At 33.3% G+C, this 22594-nt stretch overlaps 2 protein-coding genes across 2 annotated transcripts; both read left to right on the forward strand.

The window, feature by feature from the left end:
* The first annotated feature begins 10333 nt into the window (after positions 1-10333).
* LOC25498137 (RCC1 domain-containing protein RUG3, mitochondrial) lies at positions 10334-15979 on the forward strand. The gene is made up of 6 exons (XM_013592951.3): positions 10334-10914; positions 12381-12520; positions 14148-14342; positions 14465-14593; positions 14688-14843; positions 15346-15979. The coding sequence occupies exons 1-6, from the start codon at positions 10394-10396 to the stop codon at positions 15537-15539; spliced, it is 1335 nt and encodes a 444-aa protein (XP_013448405.2). The 5' UTR covers positions 10334-10393; the 3' UTR covers positions 15540-15979.
* Positions 15980-19631: 3652 nt separating this feature from the next.
* LOC25498138 (putative ubiquitin-conjugating enzyme E2 38) lies at positions 19632-20624 on the forward strand. Its single transcript, XM_013592952.1, has one exon. It carries the CDS (start codon positions 19632-19634, stop codon positions 20622-20624), a length of 993 nt encoding a protein of 330 aa, XP_013448406.1.
* The last annotated feature ends 1970 nt before the right edge of the window (positions 20625-22594 follow it).

The following is a 22594-nucleotide window of genomic DNA, read 5'->3' on the forward strand; positions in this document are numbered from 1 at the left end:
TTGATTGTAGACAAAGTTGGTAAAAAACAATGAAGAGAAAAAAAAGGAAGAGAGAGGATAATAACATCATGTGACTATGAGAGAGAAAGTTGTCAAAAAATTGTAGCAAAATGGGTTTACGATATTATGTTTCAAATTTCAAATGGATTAGAACAAATAATCAAATATTATTATAAACCTGAAGTTTACATATTATATTATTAGTGCAATGGAAGCACATATTATTGTAAACCATAAGTTTACAAATCGATGGCAAGACCGGTTGGGTTATCCCGGATCTATTATGATGCATAAATTATTTGAAAAAAAAATGGATATATATTGAAGAGCCAGAAGATTCTTCAATCTAGTAACTATTGTGTGTTAATAGTTCCCAGATAGAGTTGACAATTTAAAAGAATGAGTCTCTCACCTATATAAGGTGTTATTTAAATTAATACATTGATCATGTGAATCACTTGGATATTATATGATTTGAATCGATGCATCAACTAAATGATCACATGTATATTCAGAACCAGAAGTTTGTGAGATTATTTTCTCAACAAATTTGACTAAGAGTTTATTTTCTGAAATTTTCAGAAATCATTTGATAAGTATCATTTTTCAATTGAAATTGATATTGAATAAGCATATGCTAATAAAATGGACTGGAAGATCCATTCTTTAGACGTCTAAAGTTAATTGTATGATTGATACTTATCAGAACATACCTTATATACTCTGTTTTGGTTATGAGATCATGCATTATAGACTCAATTTTGGAAATCAATAATTTTGTATATTGAGATATTGATATGCATCAAGCCAACACATTACTATATGTAAGTTCTCCCCTTAATTTATCATTGGTTTAAGGTTAACAACCTGATATTTTTCATCCAAGTGAATTTTTGGATGTGTTGTGTATGTCACAATTGCTTCAATATAATGCATTTTGATAAATCTTGAAAGAATATTGGGAAAATGTATTTGATATAAATCTCCATATATCTTTAATTGTATTGAGCCAACTTGTTTACAGCCTAGTAGACTGATTATCAATTGATGGTTTGGTTTTCCCAATATTAGAGGGAGATGGTAAGCAGCTAAAAATTGTGAACCTGAAGTTCAAATAAATTATTTGAAAGGAAATATTATTGTCTCTTCTTGATCCTCAAGATATAACTCATTTGCAAAGGTAAACAAATCTTATTAGCTGCTAATGTATGCTCCAATCGAAATAGATGTCCATATCGGATAATCTAATATTGCAAATGAGTCTTCATCATGCCTGAAGCATGATAGATCAATCGGTTCCAAATATAAAAGGCTTTGAATAAGAAAAGGAGCTTAAAGGAAAGATAACCCAAAACGAGGATATAGAAACTCTAAAAGAGTTTTCTGACATAATTGATTTTTCAGTTCCAGAAGAACTAATCAGGTACCTGAAACTTATAAAATATTGGTAAATTATGTCATGAATACAAGATCTCAATGGAATGAGATGGGACCGAAATGAAGTTAACGTCGATGTGTTTTTGCATATAATATAGCGCTATGTGATAAGTAATAATGAGGATCATGTGTTAAAGTCGACTAAAGATTATAGATAAAGAAAATATCTACAAAATGGAAAGAGACAATTCTACTGAAATCAAACTCGTTTCATGAAGCAGACTTTGTTTGGACTTGTAGTCTGCACATTTGAAGGTGTGAAGGTAAATGACTATATATGATTTTTCGCGCGAAAAAGGAATTAGTATGGTAAATTACATATATACAGAGTTTGATATGTTCACCTGAAATGAATTGGTAAATATCTACCATTTATTTTAAAAGACATATTCACCAGAAGTGAATCCAATAACTTTTTCATACTTGATTAAGTTCAGTAGCACATGAAAGGCTCAAATTATATGAAAATATGCTACAATTTATTTGTATTATATGAAACTACTTGAAGGATTTCATTTGAGTGAAACGTAATATCAAATCTATTGGAAAGATGACATCATTTGTCCATTTTAAGGATTTGAAATGAATTTGTTATAATTGTATATATATTAGAACTCCTGAAGAGATTCTAAATTTTGTTATATAAATGTTTTTATGGACATATCTAATTGATTATGTACTAGAATGATTGTGATGTCACTTGATGTGAGTAAAGATCATGTCCTCAAGAAAATCATGAACAATTTGAATTGGTCAGGTGAGGACACGAACGCATTTTGCTTATTATATATATATCGTGGTATTTTTTTTGTCAATATTAGTAAATACAGATATTGCAGCAAAGTCAAACATACAATTTGTATCTTAGAGAAACAACAATATCATCCGATCATTTGAATATGTTAGCACTACGTCAAGGAAGTGGAGAATGCTCTTTATTAAGGATTATGATTTCACACATACAAGAAACTTGTGGTTTTCTAATTTTAAAAGGAGGTTCTTTCAACAACTCAATATGAAAATATCACAAGAGCTGCTAATTTGGAGAAGAGTATGGAGATATATCATATATTTCTACAGAGTCACTGTCAAGTAAAGATTTTGAGTAACTAGCATAAAAGATTGTTTAAACTTCTTCGTCTCATATATAATTGTCTTTATGAGGGGGAGACAAAGATGTGTTCTGCACTCTTTTTCCCTTAACCATGGTTTTATCCCATTGGGTTTTCCTGGTAAGGTTTTTAACGAGGCAGATTATAACACAAAAGGATGTTGTACTCTTTTTCCTTCACTGGAATTTTTTCCCACTGGGTTTTTCTCTAGTAAGGTTTTAATGAGACATATCCGAAATGGACATCCAAGGGGGAATGTTATGAATATTACAAGTGGATGTCCATATAGCAATTGGGTTATTGGATCATATTGTTAGCTTATTGGGCCATATTGTGCTTGCTCCCCAAGTCATTGTATTTCTCTATAAATAGAGCTCATATGTAACCTAATTATACATCACAAGAGAAAAATATAATCCTCTTTCTTCTCTCTCTATTCTCTCTTCTTCTCTTTAATCTTGTTCTTGTTCTTCTTATTCTAATAGTTTCATAACAGTTTTACAAATATCATTTCTTTTATTTTTTTTGGTCAAACCTATCATAATTTTTTTACTGTGTTAAAAAGCAGTCAAAAAAGGACCCGACTAATGGGTCAATCTATTTGTTCACGTTTTGAGGGAAAACACTTGGGTGACATCGGGATGTCAATGTCATGTGACATTGGTCAACCACAATATCACAAGCGTATAAAATGACAAAAATTCTTTGTAAATGAGGGAGAAGAAAACCATGATTTTTTGTCATTTTGTACACTTGTGAAATTGTGGTTTGCCAATGTCACATGACATTGGCACCCCAATGTCACCCACCCAAGTTCTACCCCGTTTTGAGTCGGGTCAGACTTAAAAAACAATAGCTCAACGTAAATTGCTCTTTTCTCTATGGTTCTTGTTCATTTTCACTTCAAACTTCATAAAATAATCCCAATGTGAGTTACATTGCGTTGGTTTTAGTTAAGCTAACAAACTAGCAATTCTTGATAGAGATGCCACTTTTTTAAACCCCTATACATGCATTTTTTTTACAATATCCATCATCGGATATCAGGTGGGCCAATAAAATTAATTATAATATATAAACACAAATTAAAGTTGTAATAAACATTAAGTACGAAGTTGAAATAACCGAGTTTTACTAAAAAGTTAGGGTGGATACTTAAATAATAGCATATTTAACAACTACTATAAATTATGAAACTATTTTTTGTACATTACAACTGTTAACCCAGAGAATTTTCAGTTGGCAGGACAATATACGGGAGATTTGAAACTCATGCACATTCGAAGGTCTATAATCCTCCCCTAGCATGCTAAGTATAAGCATCACAAATATCACGTATGCCACTTTTGAAATTGTGGTAAACTATAACCGTTGAAAAATTGTTTATAGTCTCGCAAAATAGACCTATAATTGAATTATTTAAATTTTGGGGTGCACCGCTACACCACTTTGCGGGAATTTGGATCAGCCGAAACCTAAAATCAATACAAAATTGTATAAAATTTCGCAAAATAAACCTAAGATCATTAATTTTTTAATTTTTCCGCCAGCCCATGAAGGGCTGATCTGCCACTGACTATATTCATTCACAATATCTAATGTTCATTTTTTTTAAGAGCAATGATACACAAACAACCCCATGTGGCATACACCTTGTACACCCTTCCATTTAGCATTTTTTTATTAATTAAAAAGGAGTAATTTTGTTAATCAAGAAGAAAATGAGGGGCAATTTTGTCCAACACTCATCAACTTTCTAATTCTCTTTTCCCTTTTTCTTCTCCTCACCGGCCACACCCACCACCGTCGCCCACCGTCGCCGACCATCTTTCAGATCTTGCCAAAAGTTGTTAGAATCATTGCCTCTCTTCCTCTCTCTCATCGATTCTTCTCTCTCGCCGTCGTCTACAACCTCCTTCGCCGCCATCATTGTTGGGTCACCATCATCTTCCTCCTCTCTTTCGCCTGATTCGTCTTCTTTCTTCCTCTCTCAGACTCATTCTCTCCCCATGATCATTCTCTCTCCACCGTCACCACCACCATTCTCAACCGCCGTCTCACCTTCTCACCACCACCGTCGCTTCAGATCCGACACCATCCTCTCACCACCGCAAACTCAGAACCCATAAACAAGAGGAAGAATAACAGAAAAACATATTTGTTTATTTTACTGTGGTGGTGGTGTTTGAGAGAGAGAGAGAGAGAGAGAGAGAGAGAGAGAGAGAGGGTGATTGGAGGTGGCCGGAGGCCAGTGGAGGTGGCCGGTGGAGAAGGGAGGGTGAGAAAAGGAAAGAAAGAAAGGATGGGGGAGAGAGAGAACAGAAAAAAGGGAAAAATTCTTTTTTATTTTTTTTTGGAATAAAAGAAGAGGAATGTTATATTATTTTATTATATTTTGGTTGAAGAAGACAAAAAAAAAAAAAAAAAAAAAAAACTCTCAAGTAGCAGTGGTACGGGGTGGATGAATTAAAAGGGTGTTCATCAATCTTTACCCTTTTTTTAATTCCCAATCATTTCGCTACATTTTTAAAAACATTCATTTGGTTAATGGTAAGCATGTCTTAGAAAGATCAATTCATTCATTTTCAAAATAAATCCTAACTAAAAATACACAAGTACACAAAATCAATTCCAAAATAATAAAATATGACAAATTTATTTAGTTTTAATTTCATTTTCGTTCAAATCAGGCAAATGAAGTGTTGCCTTACGTTACATTCTACCTAAATATGTGGTATCATCATGATGTTGGATTTAAATTAATTCATTAAAGTTTGTAAAAAATGTTGGCATTGAAGTGTCTTATACATAGTGTAAAAATTTGCAAGTCTCTTTGAAAACTTAAAAAAAATGAAGAGAACACTTTTTTTTTTATTCTACCAAATCAACTAAAAATGTTCTCACATCGAATCCCATTATATCAAGCTCAAAACAACATCTTAGAAATGCATTCTCGTTTGTCACACTCGTCTTATATGAAGGAATTCGATGTGAGAACTTATATAGTTGATTTGGTATACTACAAAATGTGTTATATTCATTCTTTTGAGTTATCAAAGAGACTTGCAAACCTTTACACTAAGTATAAGACAGTTCAATGCCAACATCTTCAGCAAACTAACATAATTAAACTAAGTTACAACAAAATAATGACACAACATAATAATACAACCTAAACATCTTCATCCAGTTGAGATTTTATATCCGCTGCGACTGTTGAGATTTTTATGCATGCATGTTGAATTTGAATTTTGTTTGATGACGTAGGGTCTATTTCTTGAATAAATATTTTATTCGCGTGTTTTATCATTTTAATATAAATAGGGTGTTACAGTCACTTTCACAATGTTTTACGAGCCATCATCTCATTAGAAGATGAATATCTTGTCCAACCTTCTGGGAGGGATGTACCTCCGCAAATACTACACAACAACAGATACTATCCTTTTTTTTTAAGGTACTTATGCCATTATATCATTTCAATGTGATGCTATTTAAATTTATGATTAATTTAAATAATCACTAATAGAATAACGTATATAATAAAAAAAGGATTGCATTGGAGCTATAGATGGGACACATATTCGAGTTAAGGTCCCAAGAGCAGATGCCCCTCGATTTCGTGGAAGAAAAGACTATACTACACAAAATGTTTTGGCTGCATGTAATTTCGACATGAAATTTACATATGTTTTAACGGGGTGAGAAGGCACGGCATCTGACTCTAGAATTTTTAAAGATGCTTTAAGCAGGGAAGATTCACTAAGAATTCCCGAAGGTCGGTAGTATATTATTTTTCTTTGACTAATAAAACTTTCAATTTATAGTTAGCTCCATTAACATGTAGAGTTATAATGCATATTACAACCTTTGTAGGAAAATATTATCTTGGGGATGCGGGATTTATGCTTAAAAAAGGAGTGATCACACCATATAGAGGTGTTCATTATCACTTGAAGGAATACTCTACTCGTGGCCCACAAAATATGAAAGAGTTGTTCAACCATCATCATGCTTCACTTAGAAATGTTATAGAGAGATGTTTTGGGGCATTAAAAAAAAGATTTCCAATTTTATCCGGTGGCGCATAACCGTTTTACTCATTTGAAGTGATGTCTGACATTGTACTTGATTGTTGTATACTGCATAACTTCCTAATGGGTGTTGATATTGATGAGGCTTTAATTGCCGAAGTAGATCGTGAGCTACCTCAACATGAGAATGAAAGACCCCACCCACATCAACGTGATGAGGACTATAAACAAGGAACTTTAATAAGAGACAATGTTGCTGTCGGAATGTGGAATGTTTATGAAATATGATAACATCATTAATACAACACATTCCTAGTATATCACGATTTTGTATAATATGAATGCATTTGTAGCGTGTATGTGTAGCTTATGTTATATTTGATTCTACATTTTGTACACTGTTATGTTTCAGACGTAAACATATGTACTATTAAGTGTTGCGTGCTAGTAATTTCTAATAGTTTGTTCATGTTATTATTGTTGTGAATTAATTTATCATATGCTAACTTTTATATGACAATGCATACATCAATTTCAAATATATATTATGTCACTATTTTCAAAATTTGTATGTAGCTACTACAATGTCTAAGGGAAAAGGTACCGCATCACAGTCTGATAATCCTAGAATGATGAGATGGATCAAGCATTGTTGAATGCTTTGCGTGAAGAGGATCATAAGGGAAATAGGCTCGATGGTGGTTGGACAACAGAAGGATACAATAATGTGGTTAAAGTCTTAAGATCTGTGATTGATCCGACTATAACGAAGAATCATATAAAGAATAGATTGAAAACTTTGAAAGCACATTTTGGTGAAGCTCATGACATGTTTCATGGCTTAAGTGGATTTTCATGGAACTCAATCACCTGAAAATTTCAGGCAGAGGATGAAGTCTGGGCTGATTTGATTAAAGTAATTATCTCTTTTACCTTTTACTTGATTAGTCGTGTATGTTGATTTAAATACTAAATTGAATCAATGTGTGCAATTATTTGTGTAGGTAAAACCACATGCAACAAAATGGAAAAAACATCCAATTAAGAATTATGACATTCTGAAAGAATTATTTGAAACTGATAGGGCAGCAGGAAAACAAACGAAGACAACCAAAGAAAGACGAAAACAATTGGAAAAGGAGAATATTGACCTTAATAATGATTATGATGATGCTGAAATCTATGGATCAAATGATTATATGTTTGATGAGCATCAACTTTCAAACCCTGACTTTGAGAATGTTAGTCCACAAAATGGTCCGACAAATTCATCAGCTGACACACATACTTCAAAGGGTAAGAAACGAAAGAGAACCATGGTTGAGTTAGTTGAAGATCAATATGAGCACATGAACGAAGATATCATGACCATAGCTGAAGCTTTGAAAGAGGGCAATGCAGTTTCTAAGGAGATACATCAAGTTGCAGAGCGTCAGGTTGAAATTGCTGAACGACAAGTTGCGGTCATTGAGAAACAAGTGAAATTGCTGAAAAACAACTTACTGTCATGCAACAAACTCGACCTCGTCATTATTCTGAATCTGATGTCTGAGAACTTTTAGATGAATTGAGAGTGTTTGATGATTATCGCATGAAGTTTTATTATCATTTGTGTGATAATGAGCACAAAAAACGTAAGATTTTTGAGGTACCTCGTCATATGAGAGCTGAAGCTCTCTTTAAAATGATGAATGATGCTGGTTTGCTTGATTAAGAACAGTGGTACTGCTCTTTTTTTTTTTTTTTGGGTACTATCATATATATATATATATATATATATATATATCATGAATGACTTTTTTGGGATGTATGTGTGCATGACTGAAGCTTTAAAGGAATTGTGATTGAGCATTGGTTGTGGATGTGCTTTCTTCTTTTGGTGTTGTATATATTTATGGCATCATATTGCCTAATAGTTTATAATGCTCTATCGCCACAAATTTTTTGGGATGTCAGAATATATGACTAGTAGCTAGAAAGTAAGTATTAGTTTTATATGGCTAAAGATGTATGGTAAGGCCCTGCTATTATACTTCTTTTGAGTATGCTTGAAAGTCTGCTACCCATGCTGGTTTTACACTAATGATGTTATATGCTGATAAATTGGTAAATGTTGGTGTCGGAGAGGTGCTGGAAGGTATGTATAAATAGCCTAAGTTATTTTTCTTTATTTATCTAATTATGGTATTACACCAACCTAATATATGCAATCATATGCTTTGTACTTGCAATGATTATATCAATGTGTTTCTACACACTTTGGTACAAGGTTGTATGCACTTCAAATGGTACATCTACTATGATAAATATGGTATGCTATCTATGCTAATTGAATAAAACATTTACTATGTTGTGCCGTTTTTGCTGTTGTGGGGTTTGTCTGGCTGCTGGAGGTGCAAGTAGTTTGGTTTATGTAGTATGGGTTTTTGGCTGTTTATGGATGTCTGTTTTGGGCCTTGCTGTTTTTTTCACCTTCAGATCTGCATTTATGGTACTGCTGTCATAGTTTTAGGCTGGGGGGGTGGGGGTGCAGAGAGCGCGTCGGTGCAGCTGTTTGTTGGTTTATCAGACTTTTGTAGCGCCTGCTGGCCTGTTTTTGGAGGGACCGCAGCCATGTCGGAAGTGGGTTTTAGTGGTGTTTGTGCTGATTATGAGGCAGGGGTATGCGTTTTTGCGGTCTCTTAGGGAGCGGTACTTAGTCTTTTGGGCTACTTTATTTTTGTATCCCATTTTGCTGTTCGTATATTTCAGCCTCATTATTTGTATTACCGTGTTGTAGAGTGTGTGCTAGGCACGCCCCTTGGCTTCGCTTGTGTGTGGTTTGGGGGTGTTTTGTATGGTGATCCGTCTATATACGGCGTCGTCTTTGTTGCCTTTTGTTTCAACATTCACATTGACTATTATTATTTTTGTTCTGTTTAGTAGTTAGTTGGTGTTGAAGATTTCTACAAATAGCTTGCTCATACATATGCATCGTGTCATGTAGGGGCTAATCTTAGGTAGTGACTATGATTTTAGATCCATGACAAAGTGTTAAAGAAAAATGAGGATGATGTTATCAATACAAATGTAGAGAAGTTCAATATCCACAAATATGCATGTTTGTGGTAGTTTAGTCAAAGAACTATGATTTTGAACTAATGTTGAATTTGCACTAGGAAGTGTAATGTCATTGGAGAATGTATGAATTAGTGACTCAAACTCAATATTAATCCATCAAACTTGATATTTCAAAAATCTAACAGTAACTTTTTTTTTTTTTTTGGGTAATAATAAGCTTACATAACTTTAATAAAAACTAAATAGTAAGACGAAATAATGCTTAGGTGGATATTTATTTGTTAAAGGAATTGTTAAAAAATTTACTATTTTTTAATAAGTATTTTTCTGTGTCAAAAAAAAAAAGTATTCTTCTATGTTCAAAGTTCTAGGTTATTCTATTTTGCTTTCTAATTTTATTCTTTATACCATTTGATTTTTTACTTGAGGATATTTTTGTCATTTCATAAATATATACTTTCCTTTCCTTTCAACATTCTATTGAACCATGCAAGGGAAGAGAAAGTTTTAACCTTTCTTTCCTTTAACTTTCTCTCATTCCAAACAACTAAAACAATCCTCTCTCTTTCTACTCACTCTCTTTTCTTTTACTATCTTTCCTTTGTGTTTCTTTCCTTTCACTTTCTTTTCCTAACCAAACACATTCTAAATGTTACACAAATCAACTAATCAGCATAATTAACGATAATCAAATGTCACGTCGTGTAGTTGTACATTCTCAATGACTGTAAAATAAAACACTTTTATCAGATGATGGCGACGAATCTCCACCGTCACCGCCGCCGCATATCGACGCTAACTCACCGCTTATATTCCTCCTTCTCCACCACCACCACCACAAAAACCTCCACACTCTACACCACAGACACCCCTGACCCCACCACAGTCCAACTCCTCTCATGGGGCAAAGGCGCCTCTGGCCAACTCGGTGGCGGTGTCGAAGAAACTCGTCTCTACCCATCTCCAGTCACCAACCTACTTCTCGCTCCAAAATTCACTCTTTTTAACACCCCCGGGCTTTTACCTGGGCCGGAGGGGAGTAACAATAAAGGGGTGGAAGTGGGTATTTCGTGTGGGCTTTTTCATTCTTGTTTGGTTGTTGATGGTGGGCTTTGGGTCTGGGGTAAAGGTGATGGTGGAAGATTAGGGTTAGGTCATGAGAGTTCGATGTTTGTTCCTACTTTGAATCCTCATCTGGAGAATGTGAAGTCTGTTGCTCTTGGTGGGTTGCATTCTGTTGCACTTACTTCTGCTGGTGAAGTTTTTACATGGTCAGAATCACTTCAAGCTTACCTTAATTTAATGCATTTTTAGGGTGCATAGTTTGTTTAATGTTTTTCTTTTTGTATGTTAATGTATATCTTAGAATACTGTATTTATCATTTGATGTCTATGACGCATGTTGCGTAGACACTAGATACAACATTGACACTTTTAACCTCTAGGGGTTGACTTCGGAGTTGGGACTTTGGAGTATGCATCTCACTTGTCTAGGTCTCAGGTTCGAATCCCCGGGTACCAACAAGTCATGTGTTGGGTTAGTCTATACAAAGCTTTAAGATGGCTTCAATTGAGCCTATGCTAGTGGACGGTGAGATTGGTTCTCTGAATTAGTAAGTTTTTAGGCCGGATAATAAAAAAAACTGACATTTTGCGTAGACATCAGGCAACCAAACAAGATGGTGACATGTAGACACCAAATATCGGCGCTACATAGTTCAATCTTCACTAGAATTGAAGCTAAAATTTATTCAGTGTAGTGTTTGCTAAAATTGCAGTAGCTTGTCGTGATTTTACCAATCTCACTGTGAATCCAAACACATTGGTGAATGATGCTATTGTTAACTAAGATGTCATAGCGGCAGTAACCAAGAATGGTAGTAGTGAATCATGATAGGTTAATATTTCAAATGAGGTTGTGTGTGGCGTTTAATAATGAAACACGGTTTGGAATTTAAATGGTTAAAATTGAGTTTGATAAGAAATGATTTATGTTCAGATGTTTCTATTCTAAAAGCAATTTTTATATACAAGTTTGTGTAAATTTTCTACCTATCACAAAAGCTACTCTATAGAGAAAAATTACTTTTCCAATCCCATGTATCCAAATATGCACTTAATGCCGCAACTGTATTTATATTTATAACTAAGTGAGAGTGGCAGAGGACTTCCATTTTTTGACTACTAAAGAAAATACCAAATTATGAAGTTAGTGTTGGCTTTGGTCTTGTCTCTTTTCTGGCTTGGATTCAGCATATGCAATAAGTATATATTAGACGAAGGCTTTTTTTCCAATTCGTTTTCTTTTTCTGTCAGTTGACTAAGGCTCTTTTTTTGAATTCGTTTTCTTTCTCTGTCAGTAGATACCTCAAATCCTTAGCATTGATACAATCTAATAAGGAACTGATTTAATTTGGAAGAGTGGTAGCGTAACATTTTGTGGAGGTTGTTGGGGGAGAAAGAACTCCATCCCACCTAGTCCTAGCAGAGCTCTGCAACTTCCTTCCACAAAGTTTGCAGCCATTGCATGTAAATTACAGCTTTCGGTGAAACTTTCAAAACAAGTTCCACTTTTATGTTGTTTAAAATGTATATTTCACAACTTAAAGGACTTATTTCATGGAGTTAAAAATTTTGTAAATTTTATGATGAATATTTGAAGATTTGTGCAGGTTATATTTGCATTTTCTCTTCTCTGAATAACATTAGTTTCTATGGATGAAAATAAAGTTTGCAGGGGTTATGGTGGTTTTGGGGCACTTGGACACTCAGTATACACAAGAGAACTATTCCCTAGGTTGGTAAAAGGGGCCTGGGAGGGGACTATCAAACACATTGCTACTAGTGGAGCGCATACTGCGGCAGTAACCGAATCAGGTTATTTTGATGCCCAATACTTCATTTCATCACTTTTAAATACAAGTTTAGAATGACGAGTTGTTAGAAAATGAAGTTACTAAAATTTTAAGTCATTCTCATCACTTCAATTGAAGTTTTTGTCTCGTGTCAAACCATTGCTTTTCCATGTCTTCTAACACTACATTGTTTACTTTCTCTCCAGATGCAATTTTATTAATCACATCAAATAAATTTGTAGATGAATTGAATGTTTTGCACAGGGCATATAAGTTTAATGCTTAATTGCAAATTTAGATTTCTATTTTGTATTGTACCTTGTGCGTATTTTACTCATTGTATTAACTTCTGCTGACAGTAACTTTTGTGTGAGTGTGTGTTCAAATGTTTTCTGTAATGATATGTGCAAATGACATAAATGAATCTTAATGATTTATGTAACGTTGTAATGTTAAGATGTTATCAGGGGAAACTAATGCATACAATGTGTTTATTTGCTTCATCGGTCATTCCCCTATTTTCTTTTATCAGAGAAGTTTATACTTTCTACCTTGAAGAAATTAGCATACTGTTCAAATCCACTTGTAGTTATGAATTTCAGGTAGCATGGGACTTGCCTGTCACTTGTTGAAGTTATTGGGTTTTAGAAAAGATTATGAGAAACGAGGAAAGATAATGAATAAAGACTTTGAATTATGATTGTGGTCTTTTCATTGTGCAAAAGTCTAAGCTGGAATATGCTTATGAATTTAGATAAAAGTTATAGCCATTGGTATGGCTCATGATGGGAGGCTGGAGAAATCACAATTAATCACTAATACATCACAACATGGCACATAACAAGGGCCAGATTGCAAATGGGATAGTTGGGGTCTAATTACTTATGCAATTACTGGGACCAAATTTAGTTTGGGATGTCTAGAGCCAAACTTCAACAGAGATACTAGGGCTAAACTACATTTGGGATAGGTGGGGTCAAATTGCACATTGGACAACTAGTGCCGAACAATATCGGTACTGTCAGGGTAAAACTATAGTTGGGGCTAAACTGCTACTAGGATATGGGCCAAAATGTTTTTGTGGGCTATAAAGACTATTGAGGCCACCAAAAAGAGGATATGACAGTGAGATAAACTGATGTAAGGCCTATCAAGTCTCAACTGCTGGAAGGTAGAATAATCCAATCACAAAAGATACTATTAGAGAGAAAAGGTGGTCAAAATTGGTGGAAGAAATTAATCTTGGAGATGAAGACATTATTGTTGTAGAGTTCATATCTTAAGGAACTCAGCAGCAGAACAGTGGCAAGATAGATCATGGAGGATGTTACCTCTTTGATACCATCCTGAAGTTATAGGGTTTTAGATAAGTAAGGAGGGAAGAGAAATAATTAAGGCTTCGAATAAGGAAACAATCACAAAACAAAAATGAATAAAATAACCAATCCTGAGATATTCTAAATTACAGTAAGATCTGATCCATTATGAGATATTTTTTCATATCTTCTAAAATCATCGTCTTAGGATGTACTTTTTTCTTTCTAGTGAGTAATTTGAGTTTGTGTAGAAATGTCCAATAGTATTCATTCAATATAAACTAGATGTTCCGATAATGGTACGCACTTTGAAACTGATTATGTTGGATATAGGGGACCTTTATATCTGGGGTCGAGAAGAAGGAGAAGGTCGATTGGGCCTTGGTCCTGGTCGAGGCCCAGATCATGCAGGTGGACTTAGTATCCCTTGCAAAGTAAAAGAATTACCTTTCCCTGTTGCTGCTGTTTCTTGTGGGGGATTTTTCACACTGGCATTGACAGAGGAAGGACAACTTTGGAACTGGGGAGGTAATTCTCACCTCCTTTATATGATCTATTTATATTTGTTTTTTTTCTCTTCCAGAAAATAGGACAATCCATTCATATAGTGCTTCAATCTTGGAAAATTCACAATGTTGGCATTTTATCAGCAAATTCTAACTATGAACTTGGGAGAGGTGATAGAATTGGTGGTTGGAGACCAAGACCAGTACCTAGCCTTGAGAAGGTTCGAGTAATTCAAATAGCAAGCGGAGGATATCACTCGCTTGCATTAACAGGTAAATTCATGCGACTTTAAGCTAGCAGTACAATTTCATTTCTGTTTCCAGTGGTTTGTATCATTTTAACTATTTCAGTCTTGATTTGTATCAGATGACGGCAAAGTGCTTTCATGGGGCCATGGTGGACAAGGTCAGTTGGGTCATGGATCTGTCGAGAACCAGAAGATACCAACATTAGTCGAGGCTATAGCTCATGAGCATATTATATATATTTCTTGTGGGGGTGCTTCATCAGCAGCTGTCACAGGTAAGATGATTCATCTCACCTGGCATATCTTACTATATACAAAATTGTATACTTCAATACATAAATAGTAACTTTTATCCTTCACTGTGAATATCTTACTTTGGCATATTTATATGGTTCTAAAAAATGCATGGCAATGTAAGCTTAATGGTTTTTCCGGCTCTTGGTGCTACTTTTAGTATATCAGCCACTCTGCATATTATATCTCTATATTGATGGTAGCCACTGCCCAATATATGGCATGAGTCAGGAATTTACAATTATGTTTGGAACCAAATTGATTGTGTTTATCAAGTTCATTATCTGGTTTCAGTGATGAGTATGGATCTCAAAACTAGACTGGTTTTGACTCAGATAAAATGTCAGTCTGAGACTATCTTGTGGTTTATGGCACAAAATATATGTCAGGAATTTGATATTATAGTTTTATCAATTTTGTTTAACAATTTCTCAAGTTAATGTAGTGAAAATTTTATAACAAGCACTTTTTGGTTCTGAACAGATGAAGGAAAATTATACATGTGGGGAAATGCCAGTGATTCGCAATTGGGAGTTCCTGGGCTACCAGCGATACAACCATACCCTGTTGAAGTCAATTTTTTAATGGAAGATGATGGATTAGGATCACACAAGGTTTTATCAATTGCAAATGGCGCATCACATGCCATGTGTTTAGCTTTGAGGGAAAGTTGTTGATTATGTCAGCTGTCCTGGAGATTTCTTCGTTGACAATAATGCCATGTTGGCCTGGATATAGTTGATCTTGAACAAGGTATATTTCATGGGTGAAATGCTGAAAATGCTTTTCTTTTTGTGGAATAGAATGCATCAATGGATAAATGGTTTACACATGATTGCTACAACAGATTCAGATCTCTAACTCATTATCAGTGCTACCGCTTGGGGGTGTTCGTTTCTTTGTGGTTACGCAATTTGGTTTTGACAAACTTTATATTGTTGTAACTAATGCAATATGAAGATCAACTTACATTTAAAGAATATCTATTGAAATGTCTGATGCTTCATTTGCAAATTTCAGTGTAGGCAATACTGTAAGAACACAAGATCATTGAATTGCAGTGTTCATGGTCTTTTAGACTTAAAAGTAATATTGAGTTTGTTATTGTGGACTAGTATTCTCTTTTTTGGTTCTTTTATAATTTTAACATGTTATTAAAGCAGGATAATCTGCTATGTGACTTGTGTGCTTATTTTTTTGATGAATTGAGTTCATCAAACTTTGTATTATTGTTCTTTCCCTTTTCTTTTTTTTTTTCAATAATATTTGTTTTGTATGCAAGGAAGATTAAAAAAGAAAAAATGTGTACCTAGGTTTAAGAAGGGTACATGAGATTGGGGTCAAACTTTTTTATTTGACCGAGCTAAAATTCGTTGGTTTGAATTAGGTCAGAAGTTTATTTATTTTTAATTTCAAATCTAAACCAACCCAACCTGGTGACGAGCAAGTATATGACAAAATATTTTAGAAAATCAAAAACAAATTTTAATTAAATGACATTTACCTTTATATAAACTAGCGTTTTTTTTTTTTGTTAACGTGTAAATTATGAATATTATTTTTATGAAATTGATTAGATTTTGATTAAAATTATACATGTGATTTCAACAATATATTTCCTCTGTTTCACAGTACTTGTCGCTTTTGAGAAATTTACACATATATCAAGAAATAAAATAAATTTTGTTATTTTTGATGAAAATTTGTGTTTTTTTTATAATACCCTTAACCATTTATTATTTTATTATATTCTTTCTCTATCTACAATAAATAGGTAAGGGTATTAATGACAAATCAATAATTAATGTTGCATTGAAACTTGAAAGTGACAAGTAATTTAAAACAAAATTATTCTTCAAAAGTGACAAGTATTGTGAAATGGAGGGAGTAATGAATATAATACAAAACTTTATCTTTTTTAATGACATCAACAATATTTTATTATTATTACTATTATTATAGGAAAATTTGTTTAAGTGTATAATTGAGAAATAATAAATAATCTAACCCAAAATATCCTATTTTGTTTAAACATTGTAATAGATTATATATAATATTGTAGTGAAGTTGTTCTTATTTAAATGAGATTTAACTATTTTTTTTAATTAATAATTTATGTAAAATTAAAAAAAGGATAAAATAACAAACAAAATATTTTATATCAAGGGTAATATTGTTTGTCAAAAAATAAAGGGTAATATTAGAAAGGAGAAAAGTCAGTCTGAATTTTTTATATATTTGTTAGCCTGTATTTCAAATGTTTGTTTTTGACTGGATAAGTTGTTTATCGAAAGGGAGTTCCTTCAAGTGTAAGTTGAATACAAATACATTCGATAAGACATGTTGTACATGAGCATTTTCAAGTATCAAAATTCGAATGAAGGGAATTCAAATCCTCTCTGAAGAGACAAGATCAAAGGTCCAAGACATGTGGAGGTCGAGCCAAGTGTGTCGAAGGTTTATAGTTTAGCACATATGATTTAAAGTTTTTCATAAGAAATAAATGTCACAAATCATATACAAAATTATTTATGCTCGTAACAAGACAATATATGTTGATTTGATGAAGCATCTTTCATTTAATGCAATGCAAATTATTTTCTTTTAAATCTATTTACTTTCATCTTGTAAAGATTTTGTTCAATTTAGATTATGAAAACCTTGTTGATTATGTGGAATAAGACAATTTTATTCATCCTTTCACATTTAAAACTAATGAACATCATGAACACTCAATCAATTTTAGAAGAAACATTGCACGACATGTCCTAGAATTTCTATTTTGATTCTGCAAGTAACATTTTAAAACTTACACTTTTGTTTACCCAAAACATTAGGAAACAATATTATACTTCTATACATCATGAGTTTGAGTTTGCTTTTCCATTACCTATTTTACCTTTGATTTAAACTAAATTTGTTTACTATTTTATCCTTTAATAATATTATTTTAGATTTTAATTAAAAACATTAAATCTCGTCCCTGTGAGCATATCTCAGTTGGCAAAGACAATGCAATATTATATTGGTTGGGGTTCAATCCCCGAACATCCTACTTATTGACCTTAAAATGTGAATTCTAACTACTATACTACTTGACGAAAATAAATAAATAATTAAATCTCATTAAAATATGAAATATTCCACTACAACAGGAATAATATTATCTTCCTTAAAAAAAAAAGGAACAGTATTATATATGTAATACTATATATGTAGTAGATAAACATATATATATATAACTATTAACAAATAAAACATAGTTCTTAGAAAGGAGAATAAACAAGAAATTAGAATGTGAGAGTGAAACGTACTATGAATCTGAAACAACCTTGATTTTGCCTTGCGGCTAGGGTTTATTGCTTTTGAAGATCAACCAATTCAATTAAATTTAAAGGGTTTTCATTCTGTAAAAACAAGGGGGTTTTCAATCTATCAAAACAAAAAGATTGATTATATGTATCCATATCCATATACAAAACATCTTTCGTCAAATTATTCAAATCATGCAATTTCAAGGCATCAAACTGAGGAAGAGCTTCAATTTTGCAGAAGAAAAGAAAGAGTACAATAATACTATGTTTTCAATTTAAGTTTATTTGGTGAACAAACAATTATAGCCATTGGATTTATTACAATAGATGGTTGAGATTTAGTGTCAACGGATCCGTTGACACCTGGTGTCAACGGATCCTAACTCATATATATATATATATATATATATATATATATATATATATATATATATATATATATGAGAAAAGATCCATTGACTCCAAGAGTAAGTCTAAACACATGTTGTAATGAAGGTCATCATATAGTGAAAAGTTCAACAAACAAAGAAATCCAAGATGACACAAATCAAACTAAAAGAAAATGTTCTACTTCTCGATGCACATAAACTCAATTTCTTATAAAATAACAATCAAAGGTTGTGTATCAAATAAACCCTAACTAGATTTTTTATTTTGGAGGAATAAAAAGCACAAAATTAGCAAAAGTATATATTTTCATTTGGACAAAAATAACCTTCATCTTTATTATTAAAAACTAATAGCTTGAGGGTTACTTTAATAACTTTTATGATAAAATATTTGTTAATCTGCACCAATTTCCTAACTTAAACCCACTTTTATTAGAACACATTTTTGTCTCAAATAGACAATTATCAACATTAAACAAAATAAAAACTCCAGTGTCCCTTAAAAAAAAATCCACTGTGTACCTTTTAGTTGAAATTTTTTGCCTTAATTAAAGACATTGAAGTATAAACGTGATAGATGAACCATGAGTGAACTAGTGAAATTGAATTTTTATTTTATTTTTTACAAAAAGAAAAATCAGTTAGAGATAAATATATGAAGGAAATAGTCTTTAAAAAAAAAAAAAAAATCAGCATCGAACAAGTCTGGGCATAGATCCTTAAAAAACGAAGGCCAAGGCAAGGTGAAGTTTTCGAAAATTTCGGAAACAGTTATGGACATGTTCTTATTAAAAATTTAGTTAGATTTACTATATTAATCCTTATTTTAGATTGGTTTGAACAACGACGAGTGGGTATTTTTGTCCAAATAAAAATGTACATTTTTGCTAACTGAGACCTTCATATATTTTGTTGGTCTAAATTAGCAAATCTCATATATATATATATATATATATAGCAATGTATCACAAATTCCTTAAAAAACAAAAAAAACAGTGTGTCACAAATAATAGTAACATAGCATCGCACTTAGTTTAGAACTGAGAGTGAAAAACAGTCGAATAGGATGGAAAAGATGAACAACAAATTCGACTTGGTTTCAGACGATTCCGATCACAAATACCGACTCGACAACATCGGCGGAAATTGCTTCAGCAATACAAGAAGTTCCATATACAAAAGAATCATGAAAGAGTGGAAAATCCTCGAAAAGAATCTCCCTGATTCCATCTACGTTAGAGCCTATGAAAGCCGTATTGATTTGCTACGCGCAGTCATCGTTGGCGCTGCCGGTACACCTTACCATGACGGCCTCTTCTTCTTCGACATTCAATTCCCCTCCGATTACCCAAACATCCCGCCAAAGATTCATTACCACTCATTCGGGTATAGTCTAAACCCTAATCTCTACCCTAACGGCATGGTTTGTTTAAGCCTTCTTAACACATATGTCGGTGAAAAGTGCGAAAAGTGGGATCCATCAAGTTCAACTATTCTTCAGGTTTTAGTTTCGATTCAAGGGCTCGTTCTCAACGAGAAGCCACTTTTTAACGCTCCTTTTTATCGTGTGTTTAAACGTTCTTTTCATGAAAAAAAGTCTCGTGATTTCATAGAAGATACTTTCGTACGCACGTGCTACACTATTGTTAACCTAATTCGGAAACCACCTAAGAATTTTGAGGTTTTTGTGAAGGAACACTTTCGTGAAAGAGGTCATGTTCTTCTTGCTGCATGTAGAGAGTATGTGAATGGACGCTTGATGGTTGGGTATTATAATTACAACAACAAGCAAATGGCATCGTCGTCTTCATCGACCTCGATGACAGGTATTAAGGTTAGGGAGTCTTTTCAGAAGTCTTTACAGTCTGCTTACGGCAATATGTATAAGCAGTTTATAAAATGTGGTGCTTCTGTGGAGGGTTTTCTTCAAGAGTTGGAGCTTGAAGAACAAGGCAAGGACAGAAGCAAGAGTAAGAGTAAGAGATCCAACGGTGGGAGTAGAATATTCAAGAAAGCTATGGGGAAGATCAAACTAGCTTTGGGATTGAAGAAGAAGTAGAAGAAAAAGAGTACTTGTTTTATCACGAATTTTATTTTATTTTTATTTTATAACATAAGAAAAATCTTATCTTTGTTAGGTTTTTAGGCTATAAAGAATTGCATTTTATCTTTGTGCTTAAAGCAACAAGAAATATATATATGGTTTAGTTTATTTCTCTTAAGTCACTCTGGTTTATGAAACGTTTCTAAGCTTCAATCAAGTTAAATTGTTCCTTATTTTTTCTTCTTCTTTGTTCCGCGTTGTATTTGGTTTTATTCCTTTCTTCCAAGTGAAGTTTATTCGTGCTTGTGCTTTGATGCGAACGGTAGAATTGCGGTTAGTATAGTTTGAAATTTTGTATGCCTTCATCTTCATGTGATAAATAATGGCATTGGAATCTAAAGGATGTCTGTGGCAGCCTTTTTTGACTGCTGTCAGCATGCATATAGCAGCATCAGGTTTCTGTACTTCTGCTACAGGTGCTTCGGCTGGGTTTTTTGCTGTCCTAGCTGCGTTTTCTGTTTTGGGATCTGTTGGGGTTTTGGTGGTGTTGTTTTCCGGTATGTCAGAGACAATTGTATTTATGTTTTCCCCCAAGTTTGCTGTGCGTCTTGTACACTCTCGTTTTCAATAAAATTTGCTGATTTAAAAACAAAAAAACAATTGGTTTTGGTTAAGGGTAAATGACAGTGTTGTCATGTGTTTTTAAGGCTTGTTTTCGACCGGAAATATTATAGTCGAAGAAAAGTTCATTTAGTTTGAAACTGAGTGAATACATTCGACAAGCCATGATAGATGCTAACATGTTCAAAGTTTTTGAGTTGGACTAAATGGAATTCAAATCATCTCTGAAGAGGTAAAATGAAGGGTCTAAGGCATCTGGAAGTCAAAGCTGTCGAAGATTTGAAGTTTAAAACCGTTGATTTTTATGTTATTTTACTTATGTATACATAGAAGTTTCATATAAGAAATAAGGGTCACAAATCATAAAAAAAGTTCTTACATGTGAATTATCCAATCACATAGAGAATAGAGTAACTGTAACGCCCTAGTCGTTATTTTAATTATTACTGATTTATTTAGAGTCTTTTATATGATTTTAGATAATTATTGTTGGGGTTGTGGTGTATTTTTATTAAATGATTTATTTTTAGTATTTATTAGAATAATGTGAGAAATATAATTATTTAGAGTTTTAGGGGTTATATTTTAATTAAGGAAATTAAGTGGAAGTTAATTAGAATTAAGAGGGAGTTAAGTAAGGAGTTGGAGAAGTCAGAAAAACAGTTTTACGTACAAACAGTTTTTGGGAGAAAAGGCTAGGAGAAGAGAAACCAAGAGGAGAGAACCAGAATTTTGTAGAGCTTTGTTCTTCAATTAAGGTAAGGGTGAGGTTTACTCTAAATAGTATAGATTAAAGTTCTGATTTTGATTTTAACATGAGGGTTTTGGTTAATTTGGGAATTGGGTTTAGATTTTGATTCTTTAATTTTGGATGGAAAGAGTGTAGAAACCATTGTAATAGTGTTAGAATGCATTAATGTTATAAACAACAATTTATTATACTTCTGTAAACTGTTTTGGGAATCGAAATTGAGAAAATTGGGATTTTTGGGAAAAATCTGCATTCTGCCCGCACAAGATATTCATCGCTCGCCCTCGCGAGTAGCTTGTCTCGCCTCGCGAGTGAGCAATCTTCATAGCTCGCCTCGCGAGCAAGACCACTCGCCATGGCGAGTAAGTGAGTGAGGAATCTTGATTTTCAATTGTTGTTATAAGATGTAAGTTGGTTAGTTTTGAGTGTCTGAATGTTTTTAGAGAGGACTGGGACAATTTTTAGATTAAAAAGATGATTAGGGAACTTAAAAATGAAGATTTAGTGAGAAAAATGTCAAAACTCCCGAGAGCACCCTTTTTCTCATTCGCCTCGTACTCGCCATAGTGAGTAACCCATTTCTGGAGTTCGCCATAGCAAGCAGATGTGCTCG

The sequence above is a fragment of the Medicago truncatula genome, chromosome 7, assembly GCF_003473485.1.
Source record: "Medicago truncatula cultivar Jemalong A17 chromosome 7, MtrunA17r5.0-ANR, whole genome shotgun sequence".
In the NCBI taxonomy this organism is placed as follows: Eukaryota; Viridiplantae; Streptophyta; class Magnoliopsida; order Fabales; family Fabaceae; genus Medicago; species Medicago truncatula.

Coding starts and splice junctions, on each gene's coding strand:
- LOC25498138 (XM_013592952.1), top strand. CDS start 19,632: ATGGAAAAGATGAACAACAAATTCGACTTGGTTTCAGACGATTCCGAT.
- LOC25498137 (XM_013592951.3), top strand. CDS start 10,394: ATGATGGCGACGAATCTCCACCGTCACCGCCGCCGCATATCGACGCTA. Junction 10,915..12,380: donor GCTGGTGAAGTTTTTACATG/GTCAGAATCACT, acceptor TAAAGTTTGCAG/GGGTTATGGTGGTTTTGGGG. Junction 14,343..14,464: donor ACAACTTTGGAACTGGGGAG/GTAATTCTCACC, acceptor GCATTTTATCAG/CAAATTCTAACTATGAACTT.